At 41.6% G+C, this 20,187-nt stretch overlaps 2 protein-coding genes across 5 annotated transcripts in view; one reads left to right on the forward strand and one right to left on the reverse strand.

Annotated features, from left to right (window-relative positions):
• Positions 1–1,333: 1,333 nt before the first annotated feature.
• FAM107B (family with sequence similarity 107 member B) overlaps positions 1,334–20,187 on the reverse strand; it is a 60,538-nt gene continuing 41,684 nt past the window's right edge. For all 3 annotated transcript variants that reach the window (XM_061368173.1, XM_061368171.1, XM_061368172.1), the window contains exons 2-4: positions 10,811–10,994; positions 6,372–6,525; positions 1,334–4,501 (exon numbers count right to left, since the gene is read on the reverse strand). In XM_061368173.1, coding sequence (XP_061224157.1) covers positions 4,385–4,501; positions 6,372–6,525; positions 10,811–10,938 — 399 coding nt within the window. In that variant the 5' untranslated portion in view covers positions 10,939–10,994 and the 3' untranslated portion in view covers positions 1,334–4,384. The remainder of the gene's footprint in view (positions 4,502–6,371; positions 6,526–10,810; positions 10,995–20,187) is intronic.
• HSPA14 (heat shock protein family A (Hsp70) member 14) overlaps positions 12,326–20,187 on the forward strand; it is a 156,254-nt gene continuing 148,392 nt past the window's right edge. For both annotated transcript variants that reach the window (XM_061368154.1, XM_061368156.1), the window contains exon 1: positions 12,326–12,329. The gene's annotated coding sequence lies outside the window, so the exon portion shown is untranslated. The remainder of the gene's footprint in view (positions 12,330–20,187) is intronic.

Here is a 20,187-nt window from a genome sequence, read left to right on the forward strand (position 1 = left end):
TCAGTTTTGACCTGTGGAAACCACACTGAAACTGTTCTATCTCAAGCTGTCTTGCTCCGTTGTTTTCTTAAGTGCAACTGGTTACCACAAGTGCCATCAGGATGCCATGCTCCTCATTTTAGGTTAGGAATGCTATCCATGGACCCTGTAACAGCATCTAAGGGACCTCAAGTTATTTCTTCCCACATAGCTATGGCATGACACAACCCATGTGCATACAGCCACAGAAGCACAAGCAAAGCCCCCAGCAGACCAGCCCCTGCAAAGCCACGTGACAAAACACATTAGCTCAATGCAATATGCAAAATGGAGATCATGTTTTCCGCTGGACATGCTACAAAAGCAGATCACATGCCCTCACTGCTTGCTTTCTGGAGTGAAATATCAAAGGATAATTCAAAACACACTTGGATGTGCTTGAGGTAGGAGAGTGCAGGGCAATGGCTCCAACAGGCCTCAGAAACCCACCCCTCATTAGCTCTTGTGCTTTTTTTTACCTCCCCCATGTTTGACAGCTCCTGGAGTGGGTCCAGCACTGTTGCATCCGCAGCACTGCCAGGACCCATTCCACATGCTGGGAATTTTCTGAAGGAAAAAAGCGTTTCCTGACATCTGTTCTGAATTTGGTGTTCTCTCCCTCCTCCTGACTTTGTCTCACCCCACATCCCTCCGTCATCACCTGACCCTGGCTGACCAGAGCTCACTAGTTAGAGCTGAGGATCTCTGTGGAGAACACAAAACACACACCTCTCCTAGCCTGTTCCTCCTCCTCCTCATTTTCTCTGCTGTTGACACAGGATTTTGGTCTTTGCAATGAGCAATCTGCCTCTAACCACTTGCACATGCACTTTCTTTTACTGATTCAGGTTTTTCCTATCAGAACAACAGGCTTGAGTGTCAGCGAAATTAAAAAAGCCTTTGCAGGACTGAACCCACAACCAGTTTCATCCTTTTAGGATGGAGCTTTTTCAATGCGAACAATTCCAAGGTGGAATTCTACGCATTCTGATGAAGTTAGCAGGATAGGGAATGATTTCCTGTTATTTGATTCCATCAGAAGTTTCCCTTCATGCTCTGCCTCACTTTGTGCTAGCTGAGCAGCTTTCTGCATCAAAAATAGTCAAAAGATAAGACTGAGAGACACAACAAGCTGCTTCTGCCAACTAATCTGCCAATAATTCTTCATACGCACACATGGATGCAGCTTTAAGGAGCCAAAAGTCATCGTGATCTTGTTTTCCCCGCCTATATTGCAGAACTTTAAATAACCTGGGTTATCTCAGTGCAGTGCTCAAGGCTCTGTTTGCAGCAGGACACAACAGACACCACCAGGTACGCCAAGCATGTAGTAGATTTTATTAAGCATAACTTCGGTTCTAAGTATTCCACCCTCATTCTCGTCATACCTTTAGTTAAAAACAATTATACAAGAGCAAATACAAAAAATATTAAATTATGAAAACAAATCCATTAAGGCTCCCTTTTTATATTTATATATATTTATATATGTACACTCAAACAAGTGCAGATATTAACAGAAGGTTAAAGACAGAAAAAATGCTATAAAATTTACTACTATACTATCAAAACCAAGAGTTTAAAAAAAGTACAAATTGGTAAGTAAGCCATTTTCAAATCACTGAATTATTTGCCAGATTGCTTCAAACCCCATATGGCTAAAGGGCAGATCAAGAGTTGCTTACGCTCACTGACAAGCAGTTTCTCACTTGAGCAGCCGCACAGGACACTTGTGGTGTGACTAGCTGACCACCCATTGCAGGGTTGCCCATTCTAGCCCAATCCTGACTTTAAAGACAAGCTTTTGCCTGTCGAATCAACATGAAGGTGGCTGGGATTCCTAGACTAAAGGGTCAGCAGGATTCAAAGATGTTCTAACACACACATTGATGTTCTGTTCACACAAAGAATTAATTCCAACTGAAAACAAAAAACTACTGCACGCTGTATGTACAAGGGAGTTGTCTGGCCTCCTGTGTTTCAGAAAGAGAAACTCTACCCTGAATCACAAGCTAACATGGAGAGAAAGCAGAATGGCTTCAGCTTTGAAGGGTCCAATCCAACACACTCCCCAAAGCCAAGAAGAGGTCCTCATCCCACACTGACTCCGGTGCCATTGGGATTAGTCCAGCTTCATTTCACTGTGCATTTGTGGAAGAGTTACCATGTTCACCAAGGGGAAATGGCTGAGAAATGGTCTGCTCAAGCCAAAGGAGGGTTTCCTCATCAACTTCTAGACATTTCCATACTGAGCAGAAGGTTAATTGTGGAGTCGAAAGCAAGAGGCATGAAGTTTGGTAGGCTGGGAGCAGCTAAGATAACACATGAATGTGGCATGGAAGGCTTGTGCATAGTGCTGTCTCACCAACATAAAACAAACTCAATCAGTGCAAGTGTTTGTGCTGCCAGAAAGGAAAATCTTCTCCTTCCAGAAGAAAGGAAAAGAGAGTGAAAGAACCTGCAGCACTCAGGGTGTTCCTTTGTAGAGAAAATACAAGGAAGAGTCTTGTGTTTGGCCCTTGCTGTATGTTCATAATCTGAACAGTCTGGTAGACCAGATTTAATCTTCTAGATATGAGTCATGCTGCAAGTCTAAATCAATGGCAATCCACTTATCACAATTCAATTTACTCTCAATCTGATTCTGTCCTCATTAAAAACACCTGGATCTTGACAAATGGAAGTCCATACCTAGAAACCACTTCTAATTGTGAGCATTTTGTCCCAAGTGTTATGCTGAAATTGGATTTAAATCATCCAATGCTTACAGAAAAGGGAAAAGGAACTAGAAAAAAAACAACAAACCCTCCCCCACCACCTTTACAATATAAACATGCCGCTCTTGATATCAACAAAATGTGTTCTCAAACAGTTATAGCCAATGTAATTACAAAGCAGAAATTATTTTGTTTAGCATCCTAAGGCAAAGGCTAGGATTAGATCCTCCGGTGACAGGGCTGAACACGGCTTCAGTGAGAGCTACAACTGTGCCAACCAAGGAAGATGAGGATTTCTCCCCTCAGATTCTGAAGATAAGATATCTGCACCCATTCACACCAGGTAAGAAATCAATTCTATAATCCTACATGAGTGATCTCTTCCCCCCTTCTCATCCCAGGCTTTCCTGGATAACTAGTAGTCATAAGCATGAAGGATCAGATTCTGCCATCCCTGTGCAAGCTGAGCAATATTTAACTTAATGGCAAGTCACAGGGGCAGAAAGTGACAGAATTGGACCCAAAGACTCAGTGGTAAACACACTTCCCTTCTTTCTTGAGGCTAAAGAAAGGCTGGGATAAAATGAATTACATTTTCTGCCTCACTTTAGGAAAAAGAAATCCATCTCAGTAGATTCCAATTATCAGTCTGGTGTGGCTTAAACACTGCTCTGTTGCAGGAACTGCAACAAGTTCCTGCAAGCAAAGAGCAGGAACTGATAACTATTCTATGATTCTATGGCAAATCAGGGTCCTGATTTCAGTTCCAGCAAATGAGTTTAAACACTACCAAGTAACGTGTTAACACTGTCCTCAGATCAGCATGTCCCTGGAGGAGAAAGGCCACAACAGCTAAGTAGGTAGCATTTCAAAACACAGAAAGTAGAAGACGGGTTCTTTTGCATTGAGAGGTAAATTCACAGGTAGCACTGTACAGGCCTGTACACAGCGGTGTAAGCTTGGAGACAGATAAATCAGCCTCTGGGTTTTCCCTGGTGAGAGGGTTTCTGCTCTTTCATAGCCCAAATTCTACAATCTGAACAGGGAGAAATGGGCTTTAAGGCTGCTTAATTTTCCACTGCTGGTGAATTTTAAGCATTCTTATCCTGCCCACACCTGCCTATCCTAGTGGGGATGGGCATCAGTGATCAACATACCTCATATCCCCCAGATCTGATAGAAATTCCAGCTAAATGCATATTCTTCTAGGATATACACAGGCTGTAGGTCTAGATGGAGCAACTCTACCTGCACAGCAAAGCTTCATAAGATACCACAGGAAGATTCTTGTTCTGCTTTAAAGCAAAATATAATCTGTGTATCTCCACTAAACTAGGATCACAAAAGATAAAGCAGTGCAACACTGAAGGAGTTTCTCTAGTATCCCTGGTTGAAATCTCTGAGTAGGCACATCAGACTGGTCCGTGACACTTGAACTGACAAACAGGCTCCTTGTCCATTGATCTCAGGACTGCATTTGGCAAGTCAATCTGTTTACGGTGCTGTCTGTTTAATCCACATATCCCAGGAATTAAATATCTTCAGGTATCAGATGGATGCTGTTGTTTTCCCTCTTGAGTGGCAAAGCTGAGACAACTTGCAAAAGCCTCTCTCTGCAGGAAAGCTGGAAGTCTTAGCAGGTGCCGGCTCTAGGAGTCTGGTGCTTCTGTTGCTTCCTGGACCGTCCTCCTCAAGTTGCCCTTGACTTTGACAAATTCAGGTGTGTTTTCCTGCTCTTCCTGCATCTTCTGTTGCTCCAGTTCCAGCTTAAAAGAGAAGCACATGTGAAAAACAAAAGTATATAAAATAGATCATGGAAATACAAGACAAAAAATCTAAAGGCTTCAAGAACTGGCCACACAAAACTCTAAACTGCTTCCTTTCTTCCTCTCATGGAAAAGATAAAGTTGCATTTCTTTAGGAGTATCTGCCCTCATAAACCATAGAATTTTTTAAATCCTTGGCTTTAGCTCATTCCAGATGTCAACAGACTCTGCAAGCCAAGTCCAAAACCAAGAGGAACCATTTTTGAAGATATTCCTGGATATCTTCATGAAAGAAACAACGATAATTCCCATCTCTGGCTTTTTCAACAGGACAAGGACTAATGTGCCTTGTTGGAGAACACATGCCAACAGCTACTACTGAGCACACTTGCAGGATTTATTTCTGAGTGTCTAGGTATGGATTTCTGTATTGAACTTTTGCTGTATCTGTTTTGTCTATCACACAAAGCAATAGTAAAACACAAAAATCCTCCTTGGCCCTTAGTTGTTCATTTTTGAGAGCCCATTCGCTGACATTTTAAACCCAGCTGGAGCTCCTATGCAGACACTCAAAATTACCATGTAAGTAATTACCCTTGGGCCAATATTACTGTATTATTGTGTGCAGTGCCCACACAGAACAGGGCTTACACATCACACAGAACACAGATTGCTTAGCAATCCTCAGTGAAGGCAGATAAGTTGGCAGAAAGGAAGAAACAACCCTTTAGAAAACTAACAAAAGCTCCTCAAAGAGGTTTTTCCTTTTTGACAGACCAAGGTCTCCCTGATTAATGGGGACCACATACAGCTCACCTAAATAATCTTTCCTTTGTCTCTGACTCACTGGAAAGGGAAATGCCTTGTTGCAATAAATCATGGCAACATTCCTCCATGAGTTGCGTTGTCAATTAATGCCCTTTCTATCTTGTTTAAAGAGTCACAACACTGTTTGGAATGGGCAGGCTTTTCCTCTTCTAAAAGAGTTTTCTACTCTACATATGTTCTTGGATGGCTCAGTTTCAAATCAAATCTTCCCACTGGCTGAACCATTTGAAGCTGGGCCCTTAAGAGCAGCAAGGAAAAGTGGCAGGATGGCACACTTAAAAACCACAATTAATTGATTTCCATTAACAAGAACAGGAGATACTGTTTTAAAGCGTTAATTTATTTAAAACCAAACACAATGCACCAGTACAGTGACTTCTCTAATGAGGTGCTTGTTCTACTGTAGAGGTATTTCCTTGTAGGTACGGGAAGTGCCTTGAGAGGCACAGACACGCTTGCCTGTCCGAGTGCCTAGCAGTAAGCTTCACCACAATGAACTCCTACTCCACATCATCTCCTTACCCAGGGTCTGAGTATCTTCCCCTTCATTAGAAAAGTGCAATGGGCTCACACATTTTAAGGCTACAAAAGATCTTTGAAAGTCATCTAGTTTCTTATGTAACCCAGGAGAAAGAATCGATTGATTTAACTCTTTAAGCATCCACCAGTTTTGATACACTACGGTCTAACAGCCATTCTTAGTGGATCATCTCTTAATAGTGAGTCTAAGAAAGTTGACTAGTTCATCACAGTGGTCAAATAAGGTCAGTCCTCCACACACATTCCCGCTGCAGGATTCATTTGACCAAAGGCAGACACTATATGCAAATCCTATACAGTAAGTAATAACAAACAGGTAATTACAGAGTGTGATTTGACTCATCCTATGAAGATATCTGACATCTATTGGTATCTATCAATAAGACATACTGATCAGAGGTAATGCGGCAAAAATTGGATGCTGCTTCTTTCCTGTCTACAAAGGAAAGCCTCAAAGTGAGTAGCTCAGATGTAGATGAAGTAATGTTACTGTCGATCTTACCTGTTCCAGTTTCTGCTGCCGTTTCAGTAGCTCTATTTCCAAGTCCGATTTCTTCTTTTGTGCTTCCTCTTCTTTTTGTTGTTTAATAACTTGATCTCGTTTCCTTTTCTCCATCACCTTCTGTAGCTCTGGTTTGTTTTGAGGTGCAAGACCCCTGCAAATTAAATGGAGGAAATGATGGTGGTAGGGAAACAGGGGAGAAAGAGATCAAGTTTAATTAGCAGAAATTCACATAGGATCACGTAGGTAGGTTTTATAAAGTCTAGTAGTTGCCTATTTAGATATATTGGAATATTAATAATGAAAAAAAACATACAGACATTTGCCTGGTTTCTACAACCCCTTAAGCTAGAATTTAAGCCATATTATTCCTGAGGGTATTTTCCTTTAATATGCATGCTAGCGTTTCTCCTGCATAATTCACTATTTTGACTTTCATCTTTAGTCTTCCCTCTATTCCCTCAATTTTGGAAGAATGGATTAAAAATCCCATCACAAATCAAGACCAGCAGAGCTAGAAACCAGTTTTGAACAAAAAGAGTTCTCTTGCTGGCTGATAACTTGGAGAGACTGTATTTACAATCCTATGTAGGGTATTATGCCCAGAGAAGTTTGCATGGAAGTGGTGTCCCTCTGGATTTTGTCTCACTGCCCTGGAAATCCTGGATTCTGCCCTTGCTTGAAAGTGTGAGAGCTTTACCCATGCCTGTTTGTGAAGGTATTTCCAGGGAGAGCTGCCAGGCTACACTCAAAAGAGGCTAAAGACAACACAAATCCAGAAGAAAAAGGTTGCAGTCACCTTGGAGACCAAAGGCTGAGGATTCTCCCTCTTACAAGGCTGTAGGTACTACATCAAGCGAATGTTTCAAGTCCACTCAGCACAAACTGCTTCCCGAGCCAACTACTCTAAAATGAGAAAGCTTACTCTCTGGGAAGATGCATGACTTTACTTATTCAGGCACACACGACGATACACACTCACTCCTACTTCTTTTTGTGACTTCAGCCAGTTCTTTTCTCTCCGTTATGCTATCATGACCTCAAAATTTGTTATGAGAAGATTCAAAGCTCTCCCTGTTATTCAAGTATCAGTGTCACTTAAGTCAGAGCAGAAAGATCCCAAATGTGCCTTCCTTATTGTTTTGTTTCCCGTGAAGACTTTTACAGAAAAACATCCAGCATTAAGTTTAACGTCAACCATTTCTTATTTCAACTTTAAGAGATTCTCAATTCTTCAGAAAGCTGCTTTTACCCTCCCCTATGTGCTGTGTATCTGTGGTTGCCTGATTATTCCATAATACGAATATTTGACAACATGTCCAATAATACATAAAAATGCCATTTTACAGTGACATCTATGAATGACTCCATATATTATTCAACACATGTAGCCCTGTACATACCCTGACAGCAAAATCAAATATTTAGCAACACCAAATGCTGTTCCCTTTTTCTCATAATAGATCTCGTGGCCTAAAAACAACAGAAGCTGCGAGATCGCGCTCACATTTAATGTTTCATGCTATTTTAATTACATTTTAACACATAAAACTTAAGTCAGGCAGAGAAAAGCTGGAGTGATTTTTGTATTACTACTACTACTACTACTGGATCAGTGAGAGCTGAATTGGTGGAAACTTCCATGTTGGCAATTAGCAATTCAAGGCAGCCACAAACCAGAGGCAAGCTGCTAAGTAACATTACTCGTTCCTGCTTTTATTCAGTAAGGTTGCAACATAACAAACCAGAGGCACAGGGCTGATTTAGATGTGTTGTAGCTATAATGAAGAGGACCCACAGAAGTAAATACAACCTCTCAGTCTAATCAAGCGGGGTTGGTAGTCAGATCTGTAATGTCAACCATATGTAAAAAGGAAAAGCAAGAAATAGGTGGCTACTGGATTAACTGGGAGTCTTGTAATACCTCCTAGTGACTGCTCTGGTTAAATAAGTAGTCCTAAAGCTTTGCTATAGAGTAAGCAATGTGTGCTAGACCACAAGTTAGAGCTCGTAGGGTTAAAACCTCTGGAAGGGACAGGGCCAATACTCTGCAGAGCGGAGGCTGACTCCTACTAAGTAAAACCATCTTAAGGTAAGTGACCAGTGCCTTGAGGCACCATTGCCTGGATCTTTGCCCCAAAAAACTACTATTTCTGCAAGTAAATAACTACAGCAGTTCAACTGCTCACAGCAGGCAGTGAGAATGATCAGACCAGCACTGGCTAATATCTTCTAAGATATCTCTCTACAGGTACCTGAAAGGAGGATGGAGTGAGGAGGTGGCCAGTCTTTTCTCATAGGTGACAGGACAAGAGGAAGTGGCCTCAAGCTCTGCCAGGGGAGATTTAGACTGGATATGAGGAAAAATGTCTTCACTGCAAGGACTGTCAGGCATTAGAACAGGCTGCCCAGGGCAGTTGTGGAGTCAGCATCCCTGGAAGTGTTCATAAACCATGTAGATGAGGCCCTCAGGGTTAGTGGTGGCCTTGGCAGTGCTGGGGTAAAGGTTGGACTTGGTGATCTTAAAGGTCTTTTCCAACCTGGCTGATTCTGTTTCTAAGATCCAGAAATGGCTGGTTAGAGCCAGTTGGTCAAAAAGTGAAGCTGCTGGTGCCTACACAGTCTTCACAATAAAATAAGGTGCTTGTTAAGCAGACTTCTATAAAAGCACGAAGTCCTCCATAAACATGACAGTTTGCAGTAACAAAGCAGACCATAAGTCTAATGCCTACATTACCAGAAAGCCTCATATCAGAGCTAGTACAGTGGTACGAAGAACAAAGACTAACCCCCTCTTCACAAAAACACCAGTTTTTCTGCTGGTGGAAACCCTCAATATATTTCATTTCTGCACCAGTAAATAAGAATCTAAAATTAACAGCTGCAGCTAATTAGAATCTCACAATAAAAGAAGATGGGTATTAAGGTCTGCACAACTCTTCTGCATAATAGGATATTCTCCCACAAGAAAAGAACTCCATAACTATTCAAAAGTGGTTTATGCTTTCATAAACTTAGAAAGAAAAAAAAATAGCCTTAATTTATTGCAGCCTCCACATCCTTTAGAAATAGATCATAAGTTGGGAAACTTCGATTATCTTTCTTTATATGACTATAAACTTCTTGGTGCTAGGAACTGACTTTGATGTTTAATCCCATTAATGAAAAATAGGACAAACACCTATTTAGGCCAGTTTCTTCCAATTCAGTTGGTATTCTGCAGAACATTTCTACTTCATCACTAAAGAAATGCTGTATTGTGTATGCAATTCTTTTAGAGTTAAGTATCTAAGCTTAGCTTTTGTGAGGATTTTGCTATTACGAGTAAAAAGACCCCTTTCTCCAGTCAAAATCCTACCCTGCCAGAAAGGAGTTTTGTAATGTGCCTCTTCCTGCCAGACAGACAAATCCAGTTGTGCTGGCATAGCCAAAGCAATAGCAATAGCTTCCTCCTCTCCCTTCTCAAGGTCTTGGGTCTCAAAAAGCCTGAATGGCTGCCACCAGCAACTTGATTAGCAAATGCACTCTGAAATACTGTTCTTCCCCTTCTGTTTTGTGGATCCCCACACCCTTGCCTTTGGAAAGCCCATTTTGGGTGGCTTCTACACACCAAATCTCTGGTTTATATCATAGTGAGTTTCTGTTTAAATGGAGGGGCAGCAACAAGCTTGGTGGCTTTTCCTCCACTGTGTGGTCTGGTGGCTGTTTTCTTATTATGTTTTCTAAATGAGTCCCGCATTGCTGAAGAGATTTAATAAGAGAACTTCAGCTATCTCTGGGCCAAGTGCTTGTGTCTATGAAGTTGATGAAATCAAGTTCCAGTTATTCGCATCTTTAAAAGCAATATATATAGCAACAGCTGGGCATCCTATCCCAGAATGGAAGCAACAGCATTTGCACAGCATACAAAGAAACACTTGTGTAGCACTGGAGCAGCCATCAGACTGTCATACTGCACTGTAAGAAAGATCAAGTAGCAGAGAACAGCTTCATGTGAAACAAAATACTGGATTTCTTTGATTTAAAAACGGCCCCATGAACTCAGTGTGCTGGGAATGGTGAAACCCACAGATTTGATCATCCTGCTGGTGATGGCAAAATGCTGTCAAATACTTTGTCAAAGTTAAGAATTCAAGACAAATTACAGTGCCCAGGTAACCAATATGAAATGAGATAGGGGAGAACTTGACTGCTTCCCCTTGAAACTGACCCTTTGTGAGTATTCACAAAAACAGAACGAGAGGTCTTTTACAACAAGCTTTTGCAGAGCAACTGAGATTGCAGCAGAAATAAATGCCATGGTTAAGAACCACAGTCTTTTCATCTACAAGATCTGAATCAACAAGAACTGCTGGGTTTTGGGTAGAATGTCATTTTGATGAAACCAAACCTCAAGCTGTGTGTTTGGAAGGTAGCACAACAGGTTTTTAGATTCTTACCTTTTCTGATTCATAAGCAGCTCTCTATGGAGATCCTGATGATTCCGAGATGACTTCACAGGATTAATTAATTTCTGAGGTCTAATTAATTCAGGATTGTCATCATCTATGTAGTCTGGTTCAGCCATAATCTTTCTTGGAATGGGATATGGATCTTTGGGTTCAGTGTCCTTGTTCACAGTATCTGTAAAACAGGGGCAAAGCTCCAGTAAATCTGCACTGAATGGCCTTTTAATAATGCATTAAAACATAAAAGCAGCATATTACACTGGTAACAGTTATGTTTTCCCTAGATTAATTTTGTCTGTAGTAAGTAAAGGCTCTCAGAGCAAGCATCCATAGCATATAGACAGCAATTTCACACCAGTATCATCTCCAACAGCCTCCATCCCTTGACTTGCAGACAGATTCCCCCTGATTTATGAAGGACTGGACAAATAGTTCAGGTTAAGTATGTGAGAAACCATATTAACTTTAATAAGCTTACTCAGATGAAGGATTTTTTAGATCAGTAATCCTGAGACCCTAAATACATTTTAAATACTGACTGTATTAAATACTATGAGTATGTACCAAAACCACACAAAGTCTCATTTTCTGCCACCAGTCCCATGTCAGCTATGGGGAAAACACTTTCTTGTGGATAAGTCCTCAACTTTAGTGTGCTGAGCAAAAGCTTCCATGTGGAAATTACCACATCTACAATTGCTGGGATAGGGGACAGAGTTTGGAGTGGAAAGGTAGAGGAGGAAAAGTTGGGTGAGGCTGTTTCAAAGGCCATATTTCACTGAAAACCCATTGATCTGAAGGCAATGAAGTCTTGATGATTTATATCAGCTGGAAATGTGGCATTTTCCTAACCTGTTATAGCAAATGTATCTATATATCAAATCACAGCACTTTTAATCAACAGCTGACAAGTATAGTTGTCAAATACTTTCCATATGACCATTCATATTCCCTTCCAGGACAAAGCCTCAGTTACAAAAGGCTCATCATCCAAAACAAAGCACATTCTGAGCAATTCTGCCTCTGTTTGCTGTTGTGGAAACCTGCACAACTGCCGAATCTGCAGTTATCAGTTTAATGAAACACTGGCCCCTCAAACAGACCCCTCCAAAAAACCCAATCTCACAGCACGTGGGTTTACTGAGATGAATCAATAGGACATGAAAGAAAAGACGAGAGACCTCCATTAGCCTGACTGGCAGAACAGCTGAATGCTGCACACTGTATGGTACAGAGAATCACTGGAATTTGCCACATATTTTCCAGCAAAAGCTGAGTATGTGCTTTAATTTATACTCCACTGTTTGAGCCCTTCCCTCCCTCTCTCACTCCATGGGCTGTGAACCCTAAATTCAGTCTCAGTTTAATCCCTAACCTATTGTTTTTTTCATGAGGAATCTCATATTGTTGCTCAGGTCTGCTTCAAAATCCACTCGATAGAGTGGAAAGATTTCCACTGACACTTCAGCACATGAATATTGAACCACCATTACCCTGCTTCGGCTGTGTGTGCACTTACAGATGAAGCAGCAAAACTACATGACCAAGTTTTCAGCGGATGCAGGGAAGCCACTGGACTTAAATGTGTCTCATGGACCTGACATAGCCCTTTCAGCTTCCTTGTTTGAATGGATAATGTGAACTAGGTTTTGTTGCAGCTACCTCTCCCACACCAGGATTCTATGGAGCAAATGTGATGAGAAACAGCTTACACCCATGTGTGCTGCTCGCGGGGTGGGCTCTGCATTAGGTTTTCAAGGCAAGTTTTCCTGTAGCATTTTTGCACTCTGTGGGGTGCCAGTTCTCCCAGAGACCTCTGAAACTAATGTAAGAATTGCCCACAGTTCAAAACTATGTAAGCATATTGCTGTACATGGCATAAACCTCTTACTGACATGGCTCATGCCATAAAGATACTTCTCCCATCACCCCTTCAGAGTCCTTGATTCAGTCAAACAACCAGCTACCACCACAAGTGCCAAATACAAGGGATCATTGAGAAACTGAGGTCAGAAGAAGTTGCTGAAGCCTTCCAAGGCTGCACAGCCTCTGTGGGCAACCCTGCTTCACTCTCTTCATGGTGAAATTGATCTTTACACCCATATGAAAACCTTGTTTTAACACAGGTCCATTGCCTTTCACCTTCCTCCCACTCAGCACAGTGAAGAGCTTGGCTCTGTCTTCTTGGTAAGAAGCTAAAAACAAAACCCCAACCCACAGAATACACCACATAGCACAATGCCATTAATAAAAAGCATGTGGAAGTCTATTCTCTTTCCCACAGACAATGAATAAGCTACAATTCTTTCCTCCTTTAAATAAGGCCACAATTCATACTTCCTCAGCATTCACATCAGGCTTATCACAGCTAAACCAACTCCAATGTTACATATCCAGCCTCCACCCAAAATAAACCTGCTCTGTAAATATTTGGTTTTCTGTACTCTATGAGTTCGGTTGCATTGACGGAGCTGTGAATCTTCTAAAAGGCATTTACCAGACAGCTCTCCATTAAAGTAAATCTGAAAATAACCTACTGCTGCTTCAAGATGAGTCTTGTTTGCTCTAGGCAGAGCTGAAAGCCGCAGAATTACCCTACCACTGTCAGAAACAATGTAGGGTGCTTTTAACATAAGCCCCTGAAAAATGATTTGATTCAATCACTTCTCAGACAGTTTGATATAAGATTTTGAAGCCTGTAGATTCCCTTTTGGCAAGACCTGAAAAAGAAGTCTATTTATTCTGCTTTCTTCTGTCCCCGTTTCTGCTTTTAAAAACACGTATTCAACACATTGGTCAGGAATCGTGGTTTCCTCATGTAACATGAACTCAACTAGCAGCCAACTTGAATGAATAAAACTCCCTTGGGAACTCACGATGCTTTCCATGTGTGATTAAGCTGCAAATGATTGCAGCTAGGATTTCCAAACAAAGCCAGCCAAACAGGGCACTCAGTTCCCACTCACTCACTCCTCTCACACCCTTTGCAAACCTCAGCCTGGCTAGAGGCCACAGACCCAGTCCTGCAGAGTCACTGTGCAAGGTTATAAACAAACAACACGATTAAATGGTGTGAGTTCTACCCACACCCTTTCAAAGTAAACGTTTACAGAAGCACAGGCACGTTTCACGTAAGAAGGAAACTGAGGTACATAGGATGCAACAAGCCAGCAGTAGACAGGAATGGAGCTGCCAGAAAAACACCAGTTTCATTGTGAGATTCAGGCTCACACCTATAAAACAGTCAAGCCTTATGACAGAACCCTGTAAACACTCTTAAATGAAGTTTAATCAATGTTCAAGCGATAACTATTAAAGAAATATGAATTCCAGTAGTCCCTAGTGCTCATCACCACAAAGTCACAACCCATGGAGCTGCATTCACATCATGAGAAGGTGCAGTAGTGGGACATGAGTAATCCAAATAATCACTTAGCAGGAATATGCTACCTTAAGAGCATTTGAGAGGCTCCTTTTAAACATCTGCTGGTATATGATCAACTGAGAATGCACAATCCAGCTCTGCGTTTCCCCATTACCTTGCTTCAAAACAAAGAGATTTGGATTCAGAGATGTTTGAGCTCAGCTTGGCTCAAGTTTAATCTGGCAGGTGTTTCCCCAGTGCATTTCCTGAATTAGCTGCTGCTGCACAAGCAGCACAAAAGCATTTCTCTACCCTACCTTGTCCTACCCAAGTAGGTCTCACACGCTTTGTCTGTCACTTCTTATGTACACATGGTTTTCCATCGAGAAACAATAAACTGTGGGTCCTGCATGTATGAGGCTTTTTAACTCTTCAAACAGCACTGCAAAGCAATTTCACTATCCCATTAGACAAAGGAAATGCTCTATATAAAAATAACTTCAAGTATCCTCCTAGTTAATGGTTTCAGACACAAAAATGCTCTTAGAGCAATCAAGAAGTACCATACTGGTACCTCAAGTCTTGGAGATCCAACATCAACGCTTGTGATTCTCCCATGTATTTTTCTTGGAGTGTAGGTAAATTCAGGAAGAACGAAGAGATCCTGCAAGCTGATCATATGGAATAGACACAACTGAACCACAGTGTGCCAGAAGCACAGGTTACATGTGGGGGAATGTGTCCAGCAGCCATGTTTGCTTACAGCTTTATTCATTTATATTCTATTTATAGAGGGTTTTTTTCAGCCAAAGTCCCTCAACGGTAATGACACTGGAAACACGTGTACAAAGAGCTACAACCAGCCATAAGTGTTTTTAACAGATCTAAAGTAGATCTTAACAACACCAGGTTAAGGATTTAGCAGCTGCCAGAGCTTTTGCTACAACAGGGCTTCATAGCTTCCACAAGAAGGGAAGTTCATGCCAAAAACCCCCTCGTGTTTATATGGCATGCAGGGAATTGCACTTATTTTCTCTCTGGTACTCCTCATATCAGAAATCACCCTCTGCATATGGAATCTGAATATAAAAATTCCTATGGGAGACCATATATTTAGATTATTATACATATATATGGCATTTTCACCATTCAAATGATTCCCACAATTCTTTCCAGCTGTGAAAGCAGAGGTAGAGTTGAGGTCCCTTAAAAGGCACATAAATAAATGCCTAAAAATACCAATGAACAGCAAAATAATAGCCTAGTCCAGGACCCAGAAGTTACATTAAGGCCAAACTCACTTCATTTCCATTTTGCCCTAATAAATTCTTGAACTGATACTTTGCACAGAAGCATTAGCTCAAACACTGGACACCTCCTGAAGATTTTACTCTCACAAATGCTTCAACATCTGCTCTGAGCTGTGCTGTGAAGCATCAAACACTGGTTTTTAAGACTTATATTTTTAGCTCTTTAAACACCACACTTGTGGTGTGTTACAAGTAACCCAAAGGCATTCCTTGAGAAGAAATACAGCTTTACTCTCCCCCTTCTGATTTCAAGAGGTATTGGAATAAAAACTCTTCAGTGTGTCTCTGCTCAGATGTTACACAACCAGAACCACCTCACATCAGCACGGGTGGAAAGGAAAGAGCCACTTCAATGCAGAGTGTGCTTCCAGGCACCATCTTCACACTGTTTGCACATGAAAGCTCACCACTGCTATCAGTTCTATCCACATGCTCTCAGTGCAGTAAGAGGCTCTTGACTAGAGATTTACTTGATTAATCCTTGATTATAGATATCATTAATAACTTCCCACAGCTCACCTTTAATTCAAAGTGAACGTTCCTGAAAACTGAATACAAAATAGTTTTCCCAGCCAAGATGCTCAAGCCACTGTTCAAGGAGTCTGGCTCTTACTCAAACAGCCTTTTGTGGCTGAAAGGGATGACGGGCTTTGAATCATGGCAAAACCCATCCAGACTGCCTGTGGAGGAAGAGGGGAGGACCACAGAGGTCCTGGTGGCTGCAGTTCCTCCCAGCCCCTCATACTTTGTTCAGCAAGGCTGCCACTTCCCAGCTACAAGAATTTTGCTCCTAGATCAGAAGAGTGTCTGCACCTTAGAGCAACCTGCTCTAGTGGAAGGTGTCCCTGTCCGTGGCAGGGGACTGGAACTGGAGGAGCTTTAAGGTCCCTTCCAACCTAAACCATCCCATGAGTCTATGATTCACCAGTCTCAAAATTGTGTACCTACTGTGCTACAGGGATCACTCACTGAATATCATTCTGTTACCGGATTACTTACATTTCCATTCTTCAAACAAAATGGAGATCATCCGAGTTTTAAAGCCTTTAACAGGCTTTTGTTTATGGCTCTAGCCTTGCTCTTCTCATCTTAGGCAGGTTATTTCACGCCTGTGTGCCGCAGCTCACACACGTACAAGAGAAAGAGCATCTCCAAAACCAGCACAAGCTTCTGCAAGGCAAATCTTGCTGCTTCTTGTCATCTTCAGATCCCAGCACACAAAATGAAGTAACAAGACTGAAAAACTTCTGTCTGTCCTATGAGAGAACACCTTAACTTACAGCACCTTCCTTATACTGGGTATCATCAGTTGCATGGCTACCCAATGACTGACAGACCACCTAGACTTCTCTCAGGAATAAGAGTGCTGTGCACTTGATCAGGGCAGCCCAAAGCAATCTCAGTGATGTCAAGGATATGGAAAGAAGCAGAGAGCTTTCTGGCTACTGAGGAGGTTCCTGTTGTCACTTCAGAGGATATTAAAATGAAATAAAACACTCAAACTCTCAAGGAAATCCATCCCAACTGCTCATTTTCTTCCCGTAAGTACTGCTGAGAGTGTTAATGTCAACAAAGCACAGATAAAATCCACTAGATGAGACACCAGAAGACAGAGGATCATTTTAAAGATGTTTGCATTGGCACCAACACCTAAAGGGAGACAGTGTGCAAGATCGGGGGCAATGCTTCACACTGTTACAGCTCTCTCATATGCAAAGAGCTGCTTATGGCTCTCATTCAACTTAAACACCACCAGGCAGTCTCTGTTCCTGTGCTTTGAAGTTCAGTCAAGTCTTGGGTGTTAAGGGAAGAGCCTAGGTCCCCACAGAAGCTGAGGGCTGAAGAGCAATGCCAGTGAGGACAGAAAGGCTAGTTCCTTTTGGTCTCTAGTGTTGGAAAAGAGATACAGAAAGACACAAACAGTTTTAAGAATGGCCTCACCTTCCACTAAAATCACCAGGCCAAGAGAACAGAAATTTCTATTAATCCAACAGAAATTTCCCTCTCTGCCACTGGCTTTGAAACCAGCTGAAAGCACCAGCTCTGAACAGTTGTCATTCTTTCTTCTCTTGCACAGTTAAAATGCTGAAGAGGTATCAATGCAGCTGTGTAATCAGAGGTAGAAGATGAGAGAAAAAGTGCCTCTCCTCTCCTGCTGCAGCAGGAGGTCTCCATGCAAGGCGGGATGTGAAGAGCACTGGGAGGATAGAAGGAGATAGAGACCTTCATTTACCATAAGACACAGGAAAAACTCAGATATAGATTTTCCCTGCAACAAACTACTGACCAACTAATGTTTAATACAGGCAGTGGAAAAGACTGAAAAACACAGGATGAAGACCACCACACTGTAAACAGTGCCCATCATCTACCCTAAACCCTCTCTATGCTCACTGTAACCCCATGGTTCCAATCCAACACTAAGAGCAGATAAAGTAAACTATGCATCTTACATCATTTCTCTTCCCCAGAAGTCCTGCATGCTCATTAAAGAATTTGTTTTCTCCAAGTTTATTTTACTCAGGTCCTTGTGATTGCTGAAATCCCTTGAAAGGGTTGGGAATGCAGAAAGACATTCTGATAGCAAGGAATGTTTTGGACACCTCTCATCAAAAAGGCCCATAGTAACTATATTGCTTTCTTCCTGCAGAACAGCAGCATGTCATGCACAAACCCCCTCCCCTCAACCTCATGTGATACCATTCATTGGAAAGGAATAAATCATGACTAGCAAAGGCAACTGAATCTCTATCTGGCTTTCACCAATACACTGCACAGGTTAATTACTACACCGCAATAAACATGGCTTTCGGGAGGAGATCACTGAAATTATGCCTCTTAGGAAATGCACTCCACAGCACAGTTTGCAACTAGATTAATCCCAGAAGATAACTAGCAATTTATTTAGACATGGGTCAGCAGTGATCCATAGGAGATTCTGAAATGACACAGTTTTTAAGGACATTTTAAGATCAGAAAGCAAATCAGATCAGTTTGTACTCCCTGCAGCTACAGTGCAGCATCAGTGTTCTAGACCAGCCTGTTTGGAGCACAGAATTAAACATGAGGGCAGATGTGGCTGAATCAAATTTAACTACATTAAAACATGGGATTTCATATGAACACTGAGCCTTGATTCAAAAATCAGAAGTCCAAAGAGTCAGGGCTTCATTGTTGCAAATGTTAAGAACTATCAAACAGTGTCACCCAGTGGTAAAGGACTTCCTGCAGACAGGAACAGAGCAGAGAAAGTCGTAGGGAGAAGAGGGAAGGAAGACTGACCATGCTTACATACAAAACTGCTAAATATAAACAGCAAACAGACTAAATCCCATGCCGTTTCTGCAGAAAACCTTACTTCTAAGTCATCCTGTTTCTGAAAACATCAGCATCAGAGGACAGTGACTCTTCAAATAGAAAAGGTTTAGCACTAAAGGTATTTCTGAGGGAAAGGGAGGCACCAGAACAGCCTTTCATTGATGCGGGGAGCAGAAACATTCAAAACATCTGACCTGAGATGCTTAAAAAGAGACTGGTGAATCCTGAATGCTCTTAGAACCTAGAGCACAAGACTTCAGCAAGATTGTTGCAGGGAAGAGAAACATGTTGATGTGGCTGTTTCCGCACTTGTTCTGTATTTCCTTTCACAAGATCGAGTGAGCAAGACGAGAGAGTAACATTGAGGCCAAGCAAATTCCAGGAACAAGACTGTAGTCATACTCCTGAAACAGAAATCTTATTATGGATGCTACAGTGATGATGATGGAGGGTCTTGGTAAATATTCAACTGGATAGAAGTCTATGCCAGATATTTTATATATATGTATATATATATTTATATTTATATATATATATATATATATATATATATATACAGGACAGAACCTTTTCGGGTAACATGGTCTAGGGTGAGGTGTCCCTGGCCATAGCAGACGGGTTGGAACTATATAAACTTAAGGTCCTTTCCAACCCAAACCATTCTATGATTCTATGTAAGTTAAAAAGGGTAAAGTTATCTTTGATATACATAAAAAATGTGGAGCAAGAGAAGAGGCAGGTTATGGCATGCATGTAAACATGACTGGCACAACAAAGAGGGTCTTTATTTATCAAGAAGGTAGGAAGTTAAAAAGTAAATGGAAGAGCAACATCTGTGAACTGAAGAACACGTCCTGTGTTGAGGAAGTTGTAACAGCTCTGCTCATTTGATTTTTAAAATGCAAAGATTAAGACCACCCTGATCCTCCCATAAGCAGTGGACCTGACAGTGGTTTGAGAAATTCCAGTGACTGGAGATTGGGACTAGAAACCACATTCTTAGAACAAGGCACTCACTTTTAAAGCAAAGGGAATAAAATGCTAGACTTAGTGAAAGGTTTGTGTTCAGCTGCATGAAGACACCGAACTACAGAACATAATCATCCCCTCTAGCTTTACAAATTCATAAATCTATGAGTGCAATTAATAGGTGTTAGTAAGGGGGTCAGAAGATTAAAGCCTCTACATTAATCAGGTAGTTGTGCATTCAGTAGCTACAGCAGCGAAAAATGAGACCAAGCAAAGTAAACGTTCCACACGCTGCCTAAGTTACACCAGCGTTGTGAATTCCAGAGTCTTGCCAATAGGAGTATAGTAAGGCTGATGAAGCTCCAGATTTTGCTCCATGCCACGTGCTGTTCCTTAGGGCACACCAG

The sequence above is a fragment of the Neopsephotus bourkii genome, unplaced genomic scaffold (genome assembly GCF_033783945.1).
Source record: "Neopsephotus bourkii isolate Nb327-2 ecotype Australia unplaced genomic scaffold, CSIRO-AGI_Nbou_v1 NB_1423, whole genome shotgun sequence".
Classification (NCBI taxonomy): domain Eukaryota; kingdom Metazoa; phylum Chordata; class Aves; order Psittaciformes; family Psittacidae; genus Neopsephotus; species Neopsephotus bourkii.